The sequence below is a fragment of the Crinia signifera genome, chromosome 3 (assembly GCF_055691185.1).
Source record: "Crinia signifera chromosome 3, ASM5569118v1, whole genome shotgun sequence".
Classification (NCBI taxonomy): Eukaryota; Metazoa; Chordata; class Amphibia; order Anura; family Myobatrachidae; genus Crinia; species Crinia signifera.
In genome coordinates, this window is record NC_139219.1 from 248,661,035 (window position 1) to 248,685,846 (window position 24,812).

A 24,812-nucleotide genomic window follows, 5' to 3' on the forward strand; every position below is an offset into this window, starting at 1 on the left:
CTTAGGATATATTATAATCTGCACAGTAGATATTGCAGCAGGTTACAGTCTTTTTGGTACGAATTCATTAGTCAGGAAAGCATTTCATTGTGAGCTCCTGCAGTACCTGTGTTCATTACAAGAACAAATGGACTTTCTTTTACACATGTCTCTGAGAGCTTAAAAAAAATCTTTTCAAACAATGAATACATTTGGGATACAGCATTCTGTGAGCTAGAGCGTAAGAATATCACTCCCGTGCCTTTCCAAACAAAATTTTCTTTTGTTAGTATATTTGAATAGAAATATAAGAATCCCATTTCTTTCAAAAAATGTCACCATGGCGTCCTTAAATCATGTCATGTCACCTCCATTTGACACAAGGTACTAATGATATGCAGGTACCTGCTATAAGCCCATTTGGACTGATGTCACAGTGTGATCATCCAAAAAAATGTTTTTCTCTCGGAGATGACTCTTGGCAGTTCAAGGCTGTGTCTAACACTCTTTTCCATTTTCAATGGAAATCCCTTTCCCTGTCAAAGATACCTCCAGTGAACCCAGAGCCACCCTCCCTTACATTCCCCCAGCACGCAGCATACAATGGTTACCTGACAAATCCCTCTCCATGCTTGATAATAGTAATTTTTAGCTTAGTGATTTAACAGCAGAACCCAAATGGACATGGCAGACTTTAGCATATAATCACATAGAGGTCATTTGCCTTCCGTAATCTTACAGACTGCATGGTGCTAGAACAGGACAGAACTGTAGCTGCCCTTGCATAGGGTCTCAGCCATATGGCTTTATACGATGCAAAGAGCCTGCACAGCATTGGATCGGGAACAAATCAGGTTTTACTGCTAGCTTCTGCATAGAGAATTTCAACTCTGGCATCCTATCAAGAAGAAGCACAAATCACTACCTACTGTTTAAGTAGAAGCCCAGTGGAAGTCACTACTGGGAACTTGGTCACAGCTAAGACGCCGCTTTGGAGAATAAAGGATGCTCAATCTAAGTGTCCTTGGGCTTGTATTTGTGAGGTTACTTTTACTATGTCTGACAATAATGCCTCCAATCATCAAACTCCGTACAAATAGTTACAACCCAGAGGCTACACAGCATGGAAGCGTTTAAAGCACTGTGTAGCTATTTAAGTGAAGTAAACAGATAATAATTGTAGTACAAGTTGTATTGTATTCTTAGCTAAAAGTTTACTATTCTTACACATCACTTCAAGTATTTAAAAAACATTGGGTTGTTCCATCATTATACAAAAAATGCTGACTGTACTGCATGATTTGCATAATTTATTAAGAAACATATCACATTTCTTATGTACATGTGGCACAATACCTGTCACATTGCTGCATTTCTGGTCACAAATATATAGTAGTTGTATGTAATTCTGCTTGTTCTAGAAAAACTGCACTGGGTTACGGTCTGTCTCCAGCTACATTACCATAGAAATATTGTCTAGAGACAACTATGAGTCTATTCAAACCACTCCTACACATATGTGCACTGGTAACACACACACACAGCCACACACATACATATGTGACATCATGATAAAAACATACCAAATGAAACTTGTTTACGTCATTTTTTGAGCTGTCTTATGATACTAGAATGAAATAGAAATGAATGTGTATTGTATTGTAACTTTGTACAGTTACAATTATTCTTTAAAATTATATTCAAGACATTAGAGTTTATATCACATGACATGACACTGTCCATTGTTAATTCCAGTGATTGCAATAAATAAAGCCATCCAATTAGGAATAACCTTTAAACTTTTTTCTTATAATGATTACTACTGCACATCAATACACAAGCAAAATATAAGGTATCATGTATCGGCTCAGTATCATCGAATGACTTAAACATTTGATGGTACCTGTTCCCCTCACAGAATTACCTGCTTGTGTTTTGGGGACAGCTGCCATCATCTTCCTTCTCTCAGTTCAGTCCCATTCCTGCTACAGTCAGAGCACAATCAATGCCAGGTTTGGAAAGAAAAGTACCATTGTTTTTCACTGATGGATTAAAGTCTATTCACAAAAAAGAATTCTCCTTTACATCGCAACCAAGGAATACATTGCTGCATGCAAAATCTGACTGCATATATTAAGCCATCAATAAATGCTAGAGGCTGGAGCAATAGGTATAGATTCTCATACAATAAATATTTCACTGCCATCAAAGCCAGAAATATTTAGATACTTATAACACCGCTTTCACAGAAGGCAGCTGGTAGCAGAAAACTGGCTATGCAGAAGGAGTGTATGATTTGTCATTGCGGGGGAGAAGGGAATATTAGCACTGAAGTTTGCTGTAGTTTGACAGTATGAGTAGCAGTTCTAATACAGTGGGTTTGCAAAGCATCATAACATATGGCTCGACTTCAGTAAAAAAAAAAAACTATATATATGCATTATGAAACATCGATGATTGCCCGGGATACCCCACACACCCTCAAAAAATGCCTGGGCTTCCCAATGCATGCTCACGTCATAAACCCAAAGGCTCCCCCTCTGCTTTCATCTGCTTTCCTTCCTCCAGCTTGTTTTCATGCTGCTAAGGGATCAAAAATGATAGATGGAGACACAAACAGAAAGATAGGTTGCGATGGAAAAAAAAATACAGTAAAAGGAAAAACAATGATTTGTAAGTAATGTTGGAAATTAGAATGTTAGATGTGATGTGAAGCTTTGTACTCACAATAGAAGGGACAGGGAGAAAGTCAAGGCATCCTGCAGAGACAGGTGAAGACAGGGAGGCAGAGGGGGAGAGATGCTTGACTATGATCGACTGTCCCAATTATCTGCTGTCAGCAAGGGAGGGGGCAATTGGGGAAAAAAGAGAAGGCAACAAATGGGTAAAGGCATAGAATAGGTTGAAAGAGAATAAATAGTAGGCAGACAATTGAAGCAGTGGTGTGAAGATTGTTGGATTTGTGTCAAATTTCCAATGATCTGTTGCCTACGACTGGGGGAGGAGGAGGAGGATAGAGGGGTGAGGAGAAGATAGAGAGGGGGGAGAGTGAGAAAGACCTCAGCAAGCAATGTTGGACAGAGAGGCTGCAGATTCCTCGCTGGCTCCATTGAGCATACTGAGAGGCAGATCTGCATGCTGAAGCAACCCATTGAAAACACAGAGCAGCTCACAGCACACTGCACATTGCACATTCCCAGCACGTCTCTAGCTCATTTTTTTTTCTCTTTTTGCTTCAGACTCAGTAGGAGCAGATAGGAAGAGAAAGACAGAGAGGGAGAGCCAGCAATCCTTAAACTCAGCCTTTTTTCCCGGATGTGCTAAACATTCACCTGCAAACTGGTAAGTAAATCATTGCGTTCAATATCTATGCACTTTTAGGGTAACTGATTTGTCATTGACCTTAGATTAGATATAAGTTACAGATACATATTTGGAAATGAGACTACTGCTGCTGTTGATGCTGCTGTGGTGCTGCTGCAATATAACCCACTATCTTTATTTTAAGCAATCCACTGTATTAACTGCTATGTAGCTCCTTATCCAGAAACCTACCCTGCCTACATGTAATCTGCCAGGGAACTGTATTTGTGTGTGTTTGTATAATCTACAGTAGATCTTTTAATTGTAAGTTTCAGTATAATCATTGCAATCTCTATGCCATAAGCACACAGGAAATGCAGCAAGGTGTAGACGCCTTGCTAATAGCCAGATTTTTTACAGTAGTTATATGCAGCAATGTCATTATGTGTATATATGTGTGAGTGAGTGAGTATGTCTGTATTATCACACACAGGCGCAATATAAGGAAACAGGGAACTGAGATGTTTTTTATCTGGTTGGGCATCATGTAGTTTTCTCATTTGTATACTCTTGAACGTATAGGTATGTGTGTCAGTGATCCCCTCTGAGAAATGTACACCGGATGGTCTGTAGTGCTGTAGCCCCAGTGCCAGTGCTGCTAAGCAGACAAAACATTTAAATCGTGGATCATCCCAGACTAAGCTGCATTTTACTGACAACCTCCCCTTAGATAGGAAGATCATATGGGCATGTGGTATGGGCAGATTAATTATCTCTACATTCTTTTATCTGTTTATGGGTATTTAAGGTATACAATAGCCACCGTATTAATTGCATGCAGTCCCTGGAATCTGCAAATCAATCACAGGCAATGTCCACACTGACATTTTACTGGAAATATCAATAAGATTTTGTCCTTTTCCAGAATTAACTGTTTGGGATGAAATATGTGATACTTGTCTCTTTCTCATGTACTCCATTAGTGTTTGTGTGTGTGTGTGTGTGTGTGTGTGTGTGTGTGTGTGTGTGTGTGTAATTAGACATTTTAGGACATGCTGAATCCGGTTGCTATTATCACTGCTGTCTGACTCATAATACTTATACAGTATGCTCATCAATATAACCCCTCCAAAAATACCTAATATAGCTAAATGGTATTTCAGGATTCCTGAATTACACATTAATAACATTGTGAAAACTATTCTTTTTTTTGCTATGATTAGGCAAAAAGAGTGACTCGGGATTGCCACTGTGTTACTTTGCACCAAGCCTGTATAAAATGTTTGTCATGCATGCCTCATTAATATAAAATCTTAATTTTATTTATTTGTCTTTCAGCTTTTTTTATTAATCAAAAATGGAACCATCTCCAGCAGAAACTCGTCTAAATGGACGTATGTTATGGATAATTCTTTTAAGCACAATTGCTCTAGCATGGACAACGCCAATTCCCTTGATTGAGGATTCAGAGGAAATAGACGAGCCTTGCTTTGATCCTTGTTACTGTGAAGTGAAGGAAAGCCTTTTCCACATTTATTGTGACAATAAAGGATTTACAAATATTAGCCAGATCTCAGAATCCTGGTCTCGACCCTTTAAACTGTATCTTCAGAGAAATTCGATGAGAAAATTGTACACTAACAGTTTTCTTCACTTGAACAATGCTATGTCTATTAATCTCGGGAATAATGCATTACAAGACATCCAGGCAGGAGCCTTTAATGGTATGAAAGTTCTGAAGAGGCTTTACTTGCACGAAAACAAACTTGACATTTTTAGAAATGACACTTTCATGGGGCTGGAAAGCTTGGAATATCTGCAAGCAGACTATAATGTAATTAAGAGGATTGAGAGTGGGGCCTTTAGAAATTTAAATAAACTGAGAGTCTTAATTCTCAATGATAACCATATTCCCTTGCTTCCAACAAATTTATTCAAGTCTGTGTCTTTAACACACTTGGACTTGCGTGGAAACCGGTTAAAGATCCTGTCTTACAGAGGTATGTTGGATCATATAGGGAGAAGTATTATGGAGATTCAGCTAGCAGAGAATCCGTGGAACTGTACTTGTGAGATTGTGCAGCTAAAGAGCTGGCTAGAACGTATACCATATACTGTTTTGGTTGGGGATATTACATGTGAGAGCCCCTTTCACTTTCATGGCAAGGATCTAAGGGATATAAAACGAGGTAAGCTTTGCCCTTTGCTGTCTGAAAGTGAGGTTGAAGCAAGTCTGGGAATACCCCAGTTGACTTCAAGCAGAGAAAATTCATGGCCTACTAAGCCATCCTCTATGTTGTCCTCTTTTCATGTCACTGCTTCTTCTGTGGAGTACAAGACTTCAAATAAGCATCCAACTACCACCAAGCAACCCAGAGCTCCAAAGCCTCCACCAACACCCAGAGGTCTTTATCCAGGCCCGAACCAACCTCCAATAGCTGGATATCAGACAAGACCTCCCATTCCAATTATCTGCCCCACTGGATGTTCATGCAGTCTGCATATCAATGATTTGGGATTGACAGTAAACTGTAAAGAGAAAGGATTTCACAATATATCAGAACTCCTGCCTAGACCTCTCAATGCTAAGAAACTTTATTTGAGTGGCAACTTAATACAGAAAATTTACAGGTCTGATTTTTGGAATTTCTCTTCTTTGGATTTATTGCACCTTGGAAACAACCGCATATCTTATGTGCAGGAAGGAGCCTTCATTAACCTCCCAAATTTAAAAAGCTTGTATTTAAATGGGAATGACATTGAAAGGCTGACACCTGGCATGTTTAGAGGTTTACAGAGTTTAAATTATTTATATTTTGAATATAACATGATAAGGGAAATCCAGCCTGCTGCTTTCAGTCTAATGCCAAATCTGAAGTTGCTATTTCTCAATGACAATCTGCTACGAACTCTCCCAACTGATGCCTTTGCAGGCACCTCTCTGGCAAGGCTCAATCTGAGAAACAACCATTTTCTTTACCTTCCTGTTGCAGGAGTTCTTGAGCACCTTAATGCCATTGTGCAGATTGATCTCAAGCAGAACCCATGGGATTGTTCCTGTGACATCGTCCCTCTGAAACAGTGGATAGACACCATCAGCTCAGTCATTGTGGTTGGGGAGGTGCTGTGCACAAGCCCTGAAAATCTCACATTGAAGGATCTAAAGTCAATTGAAATGGAAATGTTGTGTCCAGAGCTGCTGCATGCTACTGCTTCATCTGCTCTGCCCGGACACATGGTGCCCACAATCTCTTCAGTCTTTGAGTTTACCACACCAGGGGGTGCCATTCCACTGTCTGTCCTCATCCTCAGCCTCCTAATCTTGTTCTTCTCAGCAGTTTTTGTGGCCGCAGGCCTTTTTGCTTTTGTGCTGAGAAGGCGCAAGAAACTGCCTTTCAGAAAGAGACAAGAGGTGGATTTGACGGGCCTTCAGATGCAGTGTAGAATCTTTGAGGACAGACCAAACAACTCCCCAGAGAAGGCTCCTGGCCATGTGTATGACTACATACCACATCCAGTAACCCAGATGTGCAACAATCCCATCTACAAACCAAGAGAGGAAGAGATGGGGGAGGAATTTTCAGAAACAAAGGAAAATAACACTAATTATAGGACCTTAATTGAAAAAGAAAAAGAATGGACCATGGCAGTGTCAAACTCCCAGCTTAATACTATAGTTACTGTCAATCAGAGTGGGGAAGTACCAAGTTTTCATGAAAATGGAGTAATCTTTCCTGGTATAATTGACCGAGAACGGTCAGCTCCCACAGTTGGGTTTGTGGACTGCATTTACGGCACAGTGCCCAAATTAAAGGAACTACATGTACACCCACCTGGCATGCAATACCCTGATTTACAGCAGGATGCCAGATTAAAAGAAACCCTACTTTTCTCAGCTGGAAAGGGGTTTTCAGACCAAACCCAGAGTGAATACCTCGAGTTAAGGGCCAAACTCCAAACCAAGCCGGATTACCTCGAAGTCTTGGAAAAAAACACTTATAGATTCTAATATAGCATAATTTCATAGCGCCCCCAAAAAACGCATGATTCAAGATGATACCGTTGTGCTCCCCAAATTGTTTTGGAGGAAGGGCCATACTCTAATCCTAATTAATTGAAGTGCCTTCGCAGACTTTTGCCAGCAATGTTATCAATCATTATTTTTTATATAGGATTCTAAGAAACTTGACTGTGCCATGTAAGGTATGAGGATATTTGTACTGATCCTGATAAATAATTCCACGTGTCCTTTTTGGCAGTAACTTAAACCTTTTCACTTGAGGGTTTTGGGGGGAGGGGGATAGGATGGCATTGTGGCTTCCTTATACATAGAAACGCCTATGGCACAGTTCCTGTATATTGATGCAGTTTGCTGCATGCCTAAAAAAAACTGCAGGGGGATTAATGCTCGAATGTTCTCACCCAAAACACTAATGCTCATTCTTTTCTTTAACCTACAATTCAACATCCAAAAAAACCTGGATTCACTGCAAAGCATCATGGTTTTATGTATATTTGATTTATTTCATTTTGCAATGCAGAGATGTAATGTACACAAGACAGCTAGGGATCAACATCTTTGTGAATTCATGATGATGCCAGGATATTTTTCTGCATCTCACTGCAAGTTATTTAGTAATGCTACTGGGTATGTATAACTAACAGCTTTGTAGGAAGCACCATTACTGTCATCTCCCCCTCTTACTCCTCAGCCTACCCCATACACAAAGATTTTGCAAATATGCATATATTTATTCTGTAATTTCAGTGAATATTAATTGTAAAGGTAATGTTTAATCAGTGTATAGTGATTATGCGTCTGGTATAGCTTTCCTAATAAAAAAAAAATGAAACAATACATACATATACAGATATATACAGATTAAAAAAAAAGGCTTAATGGTCAAATTTAGCTATCCCAGAATAATTTATGTCCATCTGCTAAAAATAAGTTACCATGCTGACTAACATTGATCGCTATTTCATTGCAATTAGCAGAACATATAGAGGTAAGACAAATGGGGTGAAGACACATTATTTGATGTTGTTTTAAAATTCTAGGAATCACTAGCACTTTAGAGTATTGCAGTAGCCAGAGAATAAATAATGTAGTAACTGGATTCAATTCTACAGGAATTGGAAGAAAATTATTACTTAACAAGGTACTGTAGAGCCATTTAATTCATTTGTCTAGTTTGAAAAATGAGAACCCCATGATATTCCCTTAAGTAAAATATCTAGGGATCACCACAGTGCTTTCCGACCTATTCTAGAGGAATACATCGCAAAGTAGAACTGCAGAGAACATCTAATTGGGTTGTGTTCTTCATGGTAGACATTTATATTGCACATTATATTTCCTAAAATAGAGTAATCTATAGAATTATATGAAGAAATATATAAAAAGGGGCCATCAAACCCCAAAAAATCCCAAAGAAAATATAATTTTAAACTAGTTTTTTTTTTTTTTTTTTTCAAGCTCATAGCTGATGGTTTAAATAAGGATGTATTTATGTGATTGAACAGCAGAGGGAGCTTTAGTCTAAATATTGCATATTAGGCACAGTCACCTGGTTCTTGGCTTTAGAGCTCTGTGTTACTTGTGTATTGCAGCCATTCCTGGATCTGTTTTTCTTAGCTTCATTTCCTGTCTAATATAAATCCCGAATCAAATCATTACTGTACATTGAATGTAAAACTGTCAGATGTCACTAATGCCTTACATAAATATAGGGAAAATGAGAATGTGGAAATAATAGTTTGTCATGCTTTTAGCTTTCGTATCAGGTCATCTGCCCTAATGTTTTACTATACACTGCTATCAATTGTTGTAATGACTCATTTGGTTACATACATACATATAGATATCAACAGACATTAATACAGATTTGCATTGATACGCCTTGTACCTATCTATATGTATACTACATAATGTTTATATTTGTTATGTTTTGACTTATTTCTGCTTTGATCACAATCCCTGGTCCAGAGAGTTTGCAAAGTAACATCACTTTTTGTGTCATTACTATAAATGGTTTTTGGTAACGTTCCCTAGATTTGTTCATAAGTTGCACGTGATGAAATTAAATCCTCCTGACGATTGATTTTATTTGATAAACAAAGAACAAGTGTATTGTAACATATTGTTATATAGGGCAGTGTGGTGCAACTCTTAAATTGCTGGAATTTAGGAATGTCAACCTTTACAACTCTAAATTGCTTTGAACCACATCTTCCCTTGACTCCTCTGCTAAGCATCATGGGATATTTAGTTTATTGACAGCTGAGAGCTGATGATCTGTGCTGTAATATATTTTATTTAGAAAACCTCCTCCTTAATTAATAATGCTAATTTAATTTGCTTAGAATGAGCCAATTAGACCTATTATCAGTCCAACAGCTGGATTTGTTTGTTTAGTATCACATCCATTTGTTATGTTAAAGAAAAAGAATCCAGTATTCACTGTATAGTGGTTATGACTGCATTGAACACTACAATAAATAGGCAGCATGTACGTATTTTGAAAATAAAATCAAAATGCAAGGCCAAACACTCTTTATAAAGATAGAAATCCATTCACTCCATGCATGCATCACATCATTGTATTTCTTTTACAATAACACTTTTGCGTGCAATCCCTAGTGTTCCTGGTGCTGTATACATTTTAAAAAGAGTGCTCATAATCCATATCGAAGTATAATGCAAATGTTATGTTTCTATATTTTGTTAAAAAACAAACACAAAAACAAGAAAAATTTTAAAAAATCTATATATATAATCATAAAAAGAGAGAAAGCAAGGAAGTCTTTACATTGATAAAGGGACATGTTCCACCCCTGGATGGTGCGGAATTCTATTTATTCAGTGAAAATAAATTTATTCTTTGAGAATGGAAATTTTATATTAAAGGAGATACTTTTTGGCTTAAATTTTGTTTTATTTTCGTATGTAGGAAGCTGTTCCTTTGTGCAACAGATTTAAAGCTGCATTTGTGGCTTTCCTGTGTGTGTGTGTGTGTGTGTGTGTGTGTGTGCGTGCAGGGTGGGGGAGATCTGTTCTTTTTTTTTCTGTTGCAGAGTTAATGTGTAACATTTTGGGATTGCTCTGGCTGTGTTGTCGTAGCAGACAAAGGAAACACTGTCTAGTTTATCTCAGCTATGAAGAGGTCACATTTTCTACTGACAAATAATGAATGCACAAGCCTTATATTATGAACTAATATGACTAGCACCGGTCATGAGAAATGACAATATTAGTACTCAATTCTGGCATCTTATTGCACAAATGCTGACATGTAGATTGATATGTCAAAGCAGATATTTCCCAATACACTAGCTGAAGAGGTACGACTATTGATTTAAATAGTATTACAAGACCCATTTAACCGTATGTTTTCAAATGTTTGGCTAACCATCATAATGAACCAAGCAGAGATGACTTTTCATTTACCGATAAGTCCTACCTAATAGTAAACGCAAAGGAGAATGGTGTCTCGATAGCTCAATAATTTGCTGCTTACGATTTATGTATTGCTGTTGTTGCAATTGTAACTGCTACAGATTTGCATAAATCACTACTGTATGTCCTTTATGTATGCTAATCATTGATACCTTAAACTGGAAATTATATTAGTACATTCAAGTTTGAGTATATTCAGGAAATTTGTTCATATGCTTTCTCCTTGCATTTGTATATATGGTGGTAAATGTTTACATTTATCCCATTTATTTTAGTGGGATTTCAATGCACTATGCAGTTGCTATACCTTGCTTTATGTTAAGAAACCATTTAACTGCATGCTTCTTTCATTCTTATCCTCTTGCCTTACATGTTTTGTTTCATCGCTTGTCTATTAAAGCCAATGGTAAAAGTTGGCTTATATCTGTATCATATTATTTATATATTTCAGATTTGTTTCTGAGCAAGAATTAATACTGCATTTGTAAATTGCATTCCATAGAAAGTACTTGGGTATTTTTGACAACTATAAATATTGCTCTAATTAGTCCCCACTGTGTTCAACATGAAACTGAGCAACTTTACTGCTTACCATAAATACATGATCACATGCCTCTTAACGAACTTGTCATATATGTTTTAATGAATCCTTATCTGCAATGAGGTTTTGTTACTGGTATAGAGTGTAAAAGATATATTTACACGACAAAAGGTTAATGGAATATCCAGGAAAATAAAACAAATAAACATTTTAATTATTGACAATTTGTTCATATTAGTCCATTATCATTTTGTAAACTGTTGCACTTATTTCTGTTCTTTCATTTGGCTTATCAGAATACAGGAAACATTTGTATACTGTATGTTCAATAATTATTTACTCCTGTTCTCAAAGAGTAAGAAATATACAATACCACAAAGTTAGTTTTTTACTGTAAAACATATATTCAATTCCTTTTATGCTGAAATTGATTTATTGGTACCAGCTGTGGGGCCTACATCCATTTGGCAGTAGCCATCTCTCTCTCTATTGCAGCCAGGTCTGGCAGTCCTGGAGGGAAGGAACACCTGATAGGACTGCCTTGTGTGCCTGTGACTGGCAGGCAGAACTTCCAATAGCAATTCACTGCCAGTCAGAGTGAAGCCAGTGCAGTCACGGACTGCATTTGGCTTTGCTGACACTGAGTGTACATTTTACCTTTGATAGCTGTGGTCCTGCGCCCATAAGTAAAATCTGACTGGCTGGTACCAATTTCAATATATAAATGTCTTTCAGAAAAGACCATTTTTGTGGCTGTTGGTTTATGTGGCTGTTGATTTCAAGCTGCCATTTTGTTAAGTCAAGGGAAAATATTTGACTAGATCATACAGTAGGCCAGATGCACTAAGCTACAAAAGTGATAAAATGGAGAGTGATAAACAGCCAGCCAATCAGCTCCTACCTGCCATGTCACAGACTGTTTGAAAAATGTCAGGTAGGTGATGATTGGTTGGTTGTTTATCACACTCCATTTTATCACTTTTGAAGGCCCAGTATGTTTGTTTTTTGTTTATTTTTTGGAAGATTTGGTAAATCCCTCTAGGCCTGTGGAGCACCATCTGATATACCATCTGATATACAGTATTACAATTATTATTATTATTATTATTATTATTATTATTATTATTATTATTTTCCATTATTTATATGGCACATCAAAGGTTCTGCAGTGTCGAACAAAGTACATACGCATAATACAGTATATGTCATAAACAATGTTTCTTTGAAATGTCTGCAATTCCTCACAAATGGATCACCAAATAACACAACACTGAAATGTCATTGTACAGCTGAAATGGATACATATATCATACAGATACCCAAGAATAATTTAAAGTAATCACCATGTGATTTAACATTTTATCTTCTATGACCCTCTGGGCAGAATTTAAATGTTTTTGGTTGTGTAGGGAACCCAGTGGATGATATTCAATTGTTCCATGAGTGCTGTGGATGACCATTACTTATCATGCTTGCTGTGTCCAAATGCAATGGATTGAGACACACAAACTGACTAAATTATTGGGCATGCTGCCAAAACTGCAGTTTGAGTACCCTAAAACCCAACTTTTCATGGATTTCTGCTTGCTACAAAATGAGGTGGCAAATAGAAATAATGAGCACTAGCTAATCTTGTGCCGAATGGCAAAACAATTGAATTCTGTAGATCACTTAAGGATGAAATGGAGAAAAAAAGGAGTAATGGAATGAAACAATTTTCTGTCCAAAATCAAACACTTAAGGAGAGACATTGCCATCAGGTGTAGAGAGGGATCTTAGCTTACTGTAGCATGTGGAATAGAGTTCCTCCTGAAATGAGTGAACCATGCATGACCATCATGTTAATCACTAGCTCGACTCATTTTACAAAAACTTGGGTACTTCAGATATCAGATAATCAGTTATTATCACCTTGACCTGGGCAAGCAATTACATACTGCAATGTGATATAGAACTATCTAATACAAGATTGAAGGTTGTCTTAAATAGTCTTTAATTAAAAGGAGTGAAATATCCATGCCAGTATTAGAGATTCCTCCACCACCAGTTTCTGAACCTTGGCTATTTAAAAATGTACAATATAGTACATGTATTTATTTTGTAAGACGTCTTTACATAGCTGAAAAATGCATAGCATTATTGGATTGCCTCGATAGAATATTAACAGCTTTTTCTAAAATATATATATATAATATTTTTTAAGAATACATTTGGAAAATAGGTTGCTCAATAGTAAGTTTCCTATTTGAATAGAAATGGCATTCCAATACTGCATAAATTGTTACGTTTATTTACGTTTTTTGCACTATGTGATCAATAAATTTTTCCGCCATTTGCTTGTGGTTTTGAGTAAGTGCAGCTATATACTGCATTTATGGTATCACTGGACAATAATCTGGTGTAAAATAGGGCTGCAAGAGGCGACCTGCCCCCTAGCACGTGAAGACAAGTTAATTGAATTGAGCCCGGTATGTTGGAGTGCAGTTTCTTTATTCGGTGTCTACTCATGTCATATATTGGGCAATTTCTAAATTGTTGTAAGAATATGAATTCTAAAAATAAATCACAATTGGAAACAATTGCAGGGTTATCCAATCAGCAAGCTTTATTGGTTAAAATAATAAAAACTTTACTATAGTAATTGAATAAACTGGATCACCCATTTGTATAGCTGCATATACTGTATGTGATTTGGCAGCATTAGTAGTAACTGCTAATTCACATTGCCCTATTTGTAAACAGTATATATCTTTATTATAATAATTTCATACACACAAGATAAACTAATGTGTGAACATTGTTATTTGTAAATATGAAATTTCTATTTTAACATGTAATTAAATAACACATACACTCGAAGCCAAATCAAATCAAATTACAAAAAAATCTGTCATTTTTTTCTTTTGAAAATCAAATGGGAATCCTCTTTTCTGAATGAAAATGTACTTTTTTTTTTTTTTTAATAGAAGGCAGTAATGTCATATACTATAGCTGTGATGCAATGCACAGTACACAATCATAAGTGGTTAATGCAACACATAGTCACCATGATCATCCTCATCATCAGAGGGGTATGGATTACTAAATTGACAGTGTGTAGGTCATTTGGTCGACCATGATGTCAACTGTGAAAAGGTCGACATGGAAAAAGGTCAACACAAGTATTAGTTTCCCATGGAAATGGAAAACACCGGAAAAGGTTGACATGAGTTTTTCAAATTTTTATTTTTTTTCAATGTCTATGCCGACATCTGTCAACATAGACCACCAATTATTGTAATGCGTACTATCGCATGGCTCGCTTCACTCGCCATGCTTCACACACTTTGTCTTTCTCAATTGAAGTCCACATGGATCGTAACGTTAAAAAATTTAAGAAACAAAAAAATTGTGAAAAGCTAATGTAGACCATTTCATGTGTCAACCTATTGCTTGTGCCAAACTTTTGTTAATGTGTACTTTGACCTAATGATCATGTCGAACTTTTACCTGTCAGCTAATAGTGGTCGACCTAGACACTATTGACCTAGCAACAAGAACCACATCAGAGATATGCCTCTTATCTACAGATCGAATTGTGTCACAGTTACAGTATGTGAAAACACTCTTATTGGGGCTACAAACGTAGAGATTTGTGCCAGCAATTTAGCATGGGAAATTCAGCATGAGAGATTCCCTTTTGAGAGTACCCAGAATCAAGATCACTCAGAAAGTGCCAGCGATGTGCACCAGGGATTAAGCATGGAAGATTTAAGTTAAGCAAGTTAACGCAGATCACTGATCGTTATCTCCTGCTACAAAAAAACATGGGTGATGTGTAGGCTCTTGCTAAGTGATCTGACTAAAATAATCCAGGAGGCTGGTTATACATCTCCCGGTGATAGCGATGCATCACTATCGCTATGGGCTCCACCCACACACAACGATGTGTATTAAACTTCTAAGCAATCTAGTCAAATTAAGTCAGATCGCTCAGAAAATAGCCCTTTATCACTACGTGTGCAGGCCCCAGCAACGCCCCAGCAACGCGGATGTGTGACGTTAGCAAGATCACGCCGCACACAGCCGGGGAAGGAGGTAGGGCCGGGCAGCAAGAGCCGGGCAGTGGCTGAAGCTGGGCACAGTGCTGATGTCAGTGCTCAGTGGCGCTGCCCGGCAAGAGGGAGCACAGGCAGTGGCACTCCTGAGAATTTTGCAAATCTGCGCACTGGAGCACAGCCCAGGAAATTCTCGGAAGTACTAGGGAAGGAGTTAAAGAGATAAGTGGTAGAGCTGTATTTAGGTACATTTTTGTATCACGTTTTCAAAGTCACCATTAAACTGGTGTATAAAAAAACGTAAAATCCAATATGCAAAAAAAAAATTGATTACAGTGCTTTTTGTCACATATTTTTTTTGCCAGGTGTAAGAAAAGGAAAGAACTAAAATTAAACAGGCATACCTAGCGTAGTGTGATAAAAAAGTGTGCAAGGTGCATGCGTACTACAAAGCAGTATATAAAATGGGGCCTGTCTGAAAGTATACTGTTTGAGTCTTCGGTAAGCACCTTTCTTTGATGATAATAATCCCTTGTGGTATTTAAAAAAGAAAAGCAGAGGACATAGAAAATATGTAGGAAATACAGATAGTACAGTGCTCAAGATTATTGTTATTATAAATGTACAGTACAAAGACGGCGTATAAAAGAGAAAAAAGTGAGTAAAAAAAAAATCAGGAAAAGCTGTTAATTAACTACTGTCGTAGTCCTTTGTGTCCTTTGATCTAAACAAATCATAATCCCTAATGACTCATAATAAGGACAGAAAAGACAAGGACATGGAATTGCAATACAGTTAATATAAAAGCATTCTTTTAATATGAAAACCATAATAAAATGCAAATGCATAAAACAAATAACAGTATATCTGGAGATCCTTATAGACTCCCAGTATGTAGAAATATCCAGGCACATTTTATTCTTTGACAAATCTAAAGCGGACTACTGTACATTATGTTTTTGTATAATTATCTTACATTAACCAGCCCCTATGTTGTCTTTCTCAAAGTATTTTTAAATACAAATGAATGACATGAAAAAATGTGACTATGAACTTATTCAGGCACAGTATCGTATTGGGTATCCTAGGTATAAAACAGATATACTGTACAAAAAGTTGTAAATGTGTAGCAAAGTATGCAGACCAAGGGTTTTATGTTTGACAAGTTGCACCCAGGAGAGTGTATATGTAGTTCATTATAAGAATGATTCCAGTGCGTAAAGCACAATTCAGTTAATAAACAAAATGAAAATGCTAAACGAGATTTTGTATTATTAGTACAACATACCAGTATAAAAAACAAGATAGGTATAGTGAACAAAATATTATCAGATATTTTGGACAACGCTGTATGTATAATTCAGTTGTGCATGACTATGTAACAGAGTAAGGCGTCTATGTACTAAGCCTTGCAGATAAATAAAATGGAGAGAGATAAAGTATCAGCCAATCATCTCCTAACTGCTATGTTTGCTGTGTTTGAAAAATGACAGGGCCTGGTTGGTTGGTACTTTGTGGCCTATGTACAAAGCCTTTGAGACAGATAAAATACCAACCAATCAGCTCCTACTGTAATTATTCATACACAACCTGTAACATGGCAATTAGGAGGTAATTGATTGGTACTTTAACTCTTTCCATTCTATCACTCTCTAAGACTTAGTACATAGTTCCCATTATCGCTTTCACCTTTATCTCTCTTCACTTTATCGCTTTCCAAGGCTTAATACATACTGTAGACTAATTCTGTTGACAGCATAATCTTTTTCACCACTGACACACAGTGCGCCCTTACTAGCGTACTTCATTTTTCTTCTCTCCGGTAGAAGTCCAGAGAATAGACACTCTCAGCTGCGATTTGCGTAGCTTTAGCTCCACTCCTCCCCCAAGAGATGTGAATGCCAATATTTAAATAATGGAGGAGAGGGATGAGGAGGGGGGATGCAAGAGGGATGGTCTAAGTGCATGTGGGGGGGTTTGCCCACCTTTCGAGGAACGGGGAGGGGGACATGATTTTCATGAGCCTCCCGGCCATTCCAGGAGTCTGAACATGCCCTTGCATAGAATGACAATTGTGTCATGTACTTACCTTGTGGCTACAAAGAACATTTTCATAATGCAACACAGAATGATTGAATATTGGAGATTTTTCTTTTCAGTTTTTTTATTTTAAATCTGGACCCTGTGAGCCATCCTCTTTTCTTGCAACACGTGCTTTGTAAAAACAGTAAAGTCACCATACACAGCCATTCCATACCCTTGAGAGATAATAGATTAGGAGTGATACTGTGGGTTTTATTTTACACAATAAAATGACAAAGTTTAAGTACTGTAGGTGTGTTTTGTCAGTTTTAAGAAGAGCTTTGGCTACGTGGCCCTGTATCTAACAGATGGAGCACAGTAACCAGCCATAATGGGCAATGATACTAATGCTGTTCATCTAGTTTCGTATATTTTATGTGAATTTCCATTTCTGGAACCTTTGTGTTTAGTACAAAAATTATATCAAAGTGTTTATTTTATCTACGCTATTCTACTCATCTTTTTACATTTTTTCCTGTCAGCAATCCAGTTTATTATTTTTGCATTGATTGTATTGTTTTCATAATTGTATACATGTACTGTATATTACTGTTTACAATAGCAAAGTGTCATATAGTGTGTTTACCATGTAAATCTATAGCGGTACATTTACTAAAAGGTTGATTTTATAGAAGTGGAGATGTTGCTCATAGAAACCAATCAGATTATACTTATAATTTATCTAACATCTAGAAAATACTGAATCTGATTGGTTGTTATGGGCAACATAACCACTTCTGTAAAACCCGCATCTTAATAAATATTCCCCAAATTAATAACTACTGTATGCCTCAGCATGTGGATGATAAATTTCCCTATATTTTCAAGTAGAGTTTCCCAAAGAATTTAATATTAACACAGGTCGGGTCTCCCTTATCCGTGTATTCCAAAAACCGAAATATTCCAAAAAACGTGGTTTTTCAGAATATTTAGTTTTTTTGTTTTTGTCGTCCCCCCCACGCTTTTTTTCTTTCTTACTTCACCCCCCCCCCCCCCCCCCCGATGGCCACGGCAGCCTCCGGGATCCTCTTCAGCGACATCTCGGGGTGGACTAGATGGGCCAAATGGTTCTTATCTGCAGTCAAATTCTATGTTTCTATCTCCGGTCCCAGGGATGCATTGCTTGAGTATGCGGTCGCACAATGCACCCCTGGGACCGGCGATGCCACTGAAGGGGCTCCTGATGGCCGCTGTAGACGCCCCGGGGGACACCTTGGACATCGGGGGGACCATCGGGACACCACCAGGGGACCAGGAAAGTATGGTAAAAAAAATGTGTTGTCCCCAGCATTTCGGATAAGGGATACTCAACCTGTAATCATTATTTAATAATAAGTCCAGATGATTAAATCCAATTGACTGAGGTAATACTGTCACTAAATGACTACAGTAAGGCACCTGTCTTCCTTCATATATATTCTTATAACCTGGACTGTATTGGTGGAGTTTGTGGAAAACCACTTTGGAACGGAAGAGCATATACTAAGGAAATGGTCTACACATATGTTTTACCTCACTCTTTCACTTATTTGTAGAATGTTCTTTGTATAGATACAATGTTCTTTAATACCCTGTAACTAGAAATTATATCAGCTTTAGCATACACATGCATAATATTCTTAGCTGGCTGTAAGTATTTTATTATCACTTATTGTAGCATATCCAAATATATTTTAAGGTTTTCATAGCGTTCATTTATAGTATATATACTGTACTTTTTATGTTATTGAGATTATACAAGGATTACACATCAATCCTCTCTGTGGCCACCACTGCAAAACCATTGAGGCACATGTACAATGTGACTCAGATCTAAGCGCAGCTGGACAATAATATCTGAACTGTGACAACATCGGGTATGCAAATATCTTGGAATTTGGCTCTATGTCTCTAATCTTTTTACTAGTCCGCTGACCAATATTGGTTCATTTGCATCTTCAGTATTGTTTCATTTGCTTACGTGATCAGATCTTTTCTGGAATTTATAATATTGTAGCCAGTGATAATTTTCTATTGGATAATTGGAGAAACACATATATGATGGTAATGGCACATTAACACAGACACGGGTATATATGTTTTAGAACAGACATATGGGCTTTTAACATAATTAATCTGGGTTTCATTGTATTGCAGTATTTAAAAGGGTGGTGAGATAGTTACTGGGCACTTAGGGTAGATGTGAAAAAGTGTATTTATGGATTAGGCAAAGATTTATTGGCTATAGGGGAGGTGTATTAAGCCATACAGGGTGATGAAGAGGAGGGAGATAAAGTACCAGGCAACTGCCCTGATATAGCTTGGCACTTAATTATCAGGCATCAGCCACAATCAAATCCTCATTTTTTTTCATCTGTGGAACATAGTCAAAATCAAACATGCATCTGTATCATCTTGATTCGACTACTGCAATGAAATATATCCGGATCTCTCAGCAAAAGAATTGCACCCCATACTGCTGGTACAAAATGTAACTGCCAGGCTAATAACCAACCTGCCCCCTTCCAGCCAAATAACACCCATTCTTTACGCCTCCACTTGATGCCTGTAAGATGGCAAATCTACTGTATTTCAAGTTGGTTTACTGAGTTCAAAGCTCTAAATGACCAGGGACTAAGGTATTTAAAGTAGCTTCTGATTCCATACTGGCCAGCTCAATTACTTCAAATTCTGGACTATTAGGCAGAACGTATAGTAAATTCTCCTCAAATTAGTCTACGTTGAAATTTTAGCCATTTGGCACTGACTCTATGGAACTCACTTCCCTGCACATTACAGTACAGAGGTCCCTACTCTAGAATCCTTCCAAAAAGATTGAATACTTTCCTGTTTAGTCATGCATTTCACCATGCTCTCAGTGATTTCAGTAAGCTTTTCTGTATTTCATTTTTTCTGTACTTTACAGTATTATGTTCATTCCATCGGTTACACATATTGAGTCTTACAGGAGAAAGAGCGCATTGTAAATAAAAGTTTTATTATTAGTATTATTACTACAGCCATTGCTTGAAACAATGGCAGTTTTGAGCTTATTGGTTGGTAGTTTGTCTCTCCACTTTATCATAAGGCTTTGTACATTAACCCCTACATTTTAAATGTAATATAGATATTGCACATTTTGGATTAGAGACCCAGATAACTAATATGTATGAGCCCTAAATGTTGCGAATGACTTTATACATATCCACCAGCAAACTGCCTCCTCCTTTCATGTTTTCATTACAATGTACATAGACTTCATGTATATGTTCTGCAGAATTGAGCTATGTACTGTCATGTGTACGACAGCTTATAAATAGGTTTATTTTAGTATAAAGTTATCTTTTATTTCAATCTTTTTATTATAAAATTGATGTTGAAGGACAATGATTAGAACTATCCTGGGGTGCTAGGATGCAATGATCTCTCTGGCGGTGCTCAGTGATAAACCCTTTGACATGGCATTAGAGCAGCCTGTAACTATGTTATGCTGGATTTGTATGATAGCATAAACCACAGTCCAAAGCCATTCCCAGTGTATGCATTCATTTCATACCATCATCTATAGATATGTCTAGTGTCTGTGTGACTCTGAAACACTGTCATCTGTTGGCAGCAAGTTAAACTACATCTACTAGCTTTCGAATCATTTGCTTTGAGTGGGCTTACACTGCCATCTGTTGGCAGCAAGTGAAACTACATCTACTAGCTTTCGAAGCACTTGCTTCGAGCGGGCTTACTAGTAGGTCATATGTGCACATATATTCAGTGACAATATGTAATATGTACAGTTGTTCAGGTTTTTCTATGATGTATAGAGTGCTTATACATTTCTTCCTAATGCTGCTTTTGCGAGTAAAGGTTTATTATAATTATACATTTGTAATAATAAAAATGATTCCCAATATGTATTAAATGTAATACTAGAAAACACTTCAATGGTTACATTTAGTTGATGTTTAGATGTTTGCAATATATTTAAAAGAAATCCACATACACTGTATTATTGAGTTTCCTATATAACATTGTGCAGCTTTCATTATGTGGATCTATGGCAACTGCATTAAGTTCTTTGGAATCTGTTTGGTTAATGATTCCTGGTGCTGACTGCTTCATTTACATAAATTCATAATTAAGCTGTTAATGTTACACAAACCAAACCACTTCATTTGGAATTATGATAAGTTTGGGCTTTTTAAACAGGCAAGATCTCACATGGGACCGGATTACTTAGTCTATTTCTAAGTATTTGATACTTATAGGAGGCATGGGGGCAATAATATTAGTTTCTAGTTTTTGAGAAAAGTGAAATTATGCTCTTATGTACATCATAGCATTACAGTGCCTTATTGTTATTCTTTTTTTGTCTTTTTTTTTTTGGTAGAATAAAGTCAGTGGAATTTTAATTTGTTTATTCTTTACTTTCTTTTTTAGAAAATGCTTTTAGCTACAGACCTTGTTTCAATGAATGGCACACAATAATTCAAATAGCAAAATGAATATGCTTTTGGCTCTTGGCTGATTCATTCGCCACTTTGTACTGTAATAATTGTATAATAATTGTACACTTGTAATTAAGAAAACTTCATAATAAAACTTAAATAAAAAGATATAATTTGTAGGATATTACCTGTGGTTTTTAAGAGTCTACCCATTAATGAAACGTTAGACGTAAAGTATGAACGGAAATATATATTTTTGTAGAGTGTAGTACTTCTTTAAGTCTGTAGGTGTCACTATTTTACCAATTCATTTGAAAGTGTTCTTGAGATTTGCAGTAAGAACAGAACTGAGGAACAATGCATAATTGCCACCTGTAGACTGTAATACAGTACATGAGAAGGCTATGTTAAAAAGAATAGGTACAAAATACCACATTAAAACTATATTTCTCTAGAAAAACATATGGAACAGTTTAAAGTAATTTCATTTTGTGCATCTTCAATCCTTTAAATGAACAACAGCTTTCTATTCTGAAAATGTTATCATTTTTCAGTTATGTTAGTAAATGGAGCTTGGGGCTATGCTCAGGGTTTGTCAAATTTCACTATGTATCTGTATGCAATATTATTGTTTTAAAAACTATTTAATGTAATGTGCATTAGGGAGGTCATTCTAATCCATACTCACTGTTGGGATTTCGCAATGGTGAGCAATGGTGATGGAGTGCGCATGTGGCCACAGACTTCAGTCGCGTCCCTATGAAAATGCTGGGCATTCCCATGGTAATTTGCCCATGATGCTGGTGCCGAGGGCAGGTAGCTGACATCAGCAGATGTCAGTTGCCCTCCCTCTTCCCGTACCAAGGTGCCGCATATCTAAGTCAACAGAGAGTGACAGAGGACGGTGTTTAGTTGACTCACAAAGCTGAGATATTCGCAGCTTTGCGAGTCAACCAGAGTGACCTCCTGGGCCACTTGTCAGGCATACAATACATTACTGTACCTGTACATTGTGCCTTATCCATCCACAGCACTGTTCTGTAGTTTTCATTAGTGGAGCAATTGCCACCCAACATTGAAGCAATTTCATTTATGCTTTTTCCATAGACCGCCTAAGTTTGCCATCATTTCTCATGGTGGGACAAGGACATCAGGATGGCAATCCTACAGCAATGACGAGCGTGGCTACATTTGTACACTGTCCACTCTACAGTCCGATAAGCCAATGATTGGAGTGATAATTAAACAGTGTATAATCCAGCATGTCTATAGCTCTGATTCAGTGGCATATCTATAATGGGGGCAGTGTGCATGGTGCATGGGTGCCCCTGAGTCTCAGGTGGTCCACACCGTGCATACTGCACCCATTTTTGTAATACTTATCCTCTGGAATCCAGCAACAGCGACAGGAGCACTGACAAAATCACTGGCTTTTTCTGGTGATCTGCGCATGTAGTGTGGAGTGCTCTAGTGCACAGATTTCGTGACTCTGCGCTGCTGCCAGCAGCAGCAGTGATACAAAAATGTCCGTAAAAATGTCCACCACTTCATATTTCCGGAGATTCGCACAAGCCCTGTAGAGTCTAAATGCTCTTGTACACAGTGCTGCGCCTGGTAGAGAGAAAAGGGCTCAGCCGGAGGAGGCTGCATACAGGCATTCTCCTCTTTTAAAATGCTCCTCTTCTGATTAGTTGTCTACATCTGTTAGTGTATGCACTTCCCTACCGACTTCCCAACATTTCCCCTGTTCTGCACAAGGGAGGAACAGGCAATTGTCCCCTCTCCAGAAGTATTTTGTTGCCATACACTGGCAAATATCTCACAGTGTATGGCTAAAATAGCTGCAGGTTTCAGGCTGTCAGCTAAAATGTTTGTTGGCCAGACAGACATTTATTCTATGTATGCTCAGCTTTAGCTTTATTTTTATGTATAGTAATTAACCAATCTAACATACATCTATGATATAAAACTGTATACCCACAATACTGTTTAAGAATTTTTTAACTTTGATATGTTTTATTTTATCATAGTATTTTGCTGATTTGCTTATTATTTTCTGGCTTCCCTGCTTGATTTTATAGCATTCAAGGTTCACAGATTGCCTTTTTTGCAGCCTTTGGCTGACAAAACTGTTCTCTACATCACAATCTAGATTCTCCAAAGACTGGAACATTTTGCTGTAGTATAGTGTATGTAATACAGAAAAAAATGTGTCTAAATAGTTGTTTGGTCTTTAGAAAGAGCTGCTATATTATATAGCAGTAAGAGAATACAGAATGTTCGTTCATTATAACTCAAAATGATGTGTGTAGTGTAAGGATGTAGATTTATACAGTATGTATGTACTTTATTTTTTAAGATAGTTTTAATACAGGTTGAGTATCCCTTATCCAAAATGTTCGGGACCTTGAGCATTCCGGAAAAGGGATTTTTTCAGTTTTGGAATAATTTTTTTTAGGCATACTTACCTGTCCCCTGGTGGTGCCTCGATGGTCCCTCGGCTCCCACGTTGTCCCCCGGCGTCCACGGCAGGCCTTCAGCACCGTCACCGGCGTCTACAACGGTCCCAGGAGTGCATTGCGCGAGTTCCCAGGCACGCCGGTGATGCCACCGGCACGCACACACATTTGACCAATGCACTCCAGGGAAAGCTGGAGACGCTGGAGAGGATGCTGAAGGCCTGCCGTGGACGCCGGGGGACTTGGTAAGTATAAAAAAAGAGTTAGGGGTGAAAAACAAACAACATTTTTTTTATTTGTTCCAAAAACCATGGTTTTTGAAATAATTCGGATATGGGATGTACGGATACGATATACCATACCAGTATAGGTTTTTGAAAGTGTATCATTAAATATATGAATACTCTATAATTAACTTACATGAACAGCAAATTAACTAAGAGGGGTTGAGTGACAAGGTAGTTATATATACGAGTGTGGCTTTGGTTTTGGCTTTATATAATAGATTTATATAATAGATTTATATAACAT

The 24,812-nt window shown here is 37.4% G+C and overlaps 1 protein-coding gene and 1 long non-coding RNA gene across 3 annotated transcripts in view; one reads left to right on the forward strand and one right to left on the reverse strand.

The window, feature by feature from the left end:
• LOC146064390 (uncharacterized) overlaps positions 1 to 3,146 on the reverse strand; it is a 54,782-nt gene extending 51,636 nt beyond the window's left edge. The window contains exon 1 of the long non-coding RNA XR_014471802.1: positions 1,904 to 3,146. This is a non-coding gene — a long non-coding RNA (uncharacterized LOC146064390). The remainder of the gene's footprint in view (positions 1 to 1,903) is intronic.
• On the forward strand, positions 2,532 to 23,122 carry SLITRK3 (SLIT and NTRK like family member 3). Of its 2 annotated transcripts, XM_083177837.1 has the most exons (3): positions 2,532 to 2,652; positions 3,219 to 3,321; positions 4,621 to 23,122. In XM_083177837.1, exon 3 carries the CDS (start codon positions 4,640 to 4,642, stop codon positions 7,289 to 7,291), a length of 2,652 nt encoding a protein of 883 aa, XP_083033963.1. In that variant the 5' UTR covers positions 2,532 to 2,652; positions 3,219 to 3,321; positions 4,621 to 4,639; the 3' UTR covers positions 7,292 to 23,122. The 2 variants fall into 2 exon arrangements, with proteins under 2 accessions (XP_083033963.1, XP_083033962.1); XM_083177836.1 differs by lacking the exon at positions 2,532 to 2,652 and having other exon boundaries at positions 2,791 to 3,321.
• Positions 23,123 to 24,812: the final 1,690 nt, after the last annotated feature.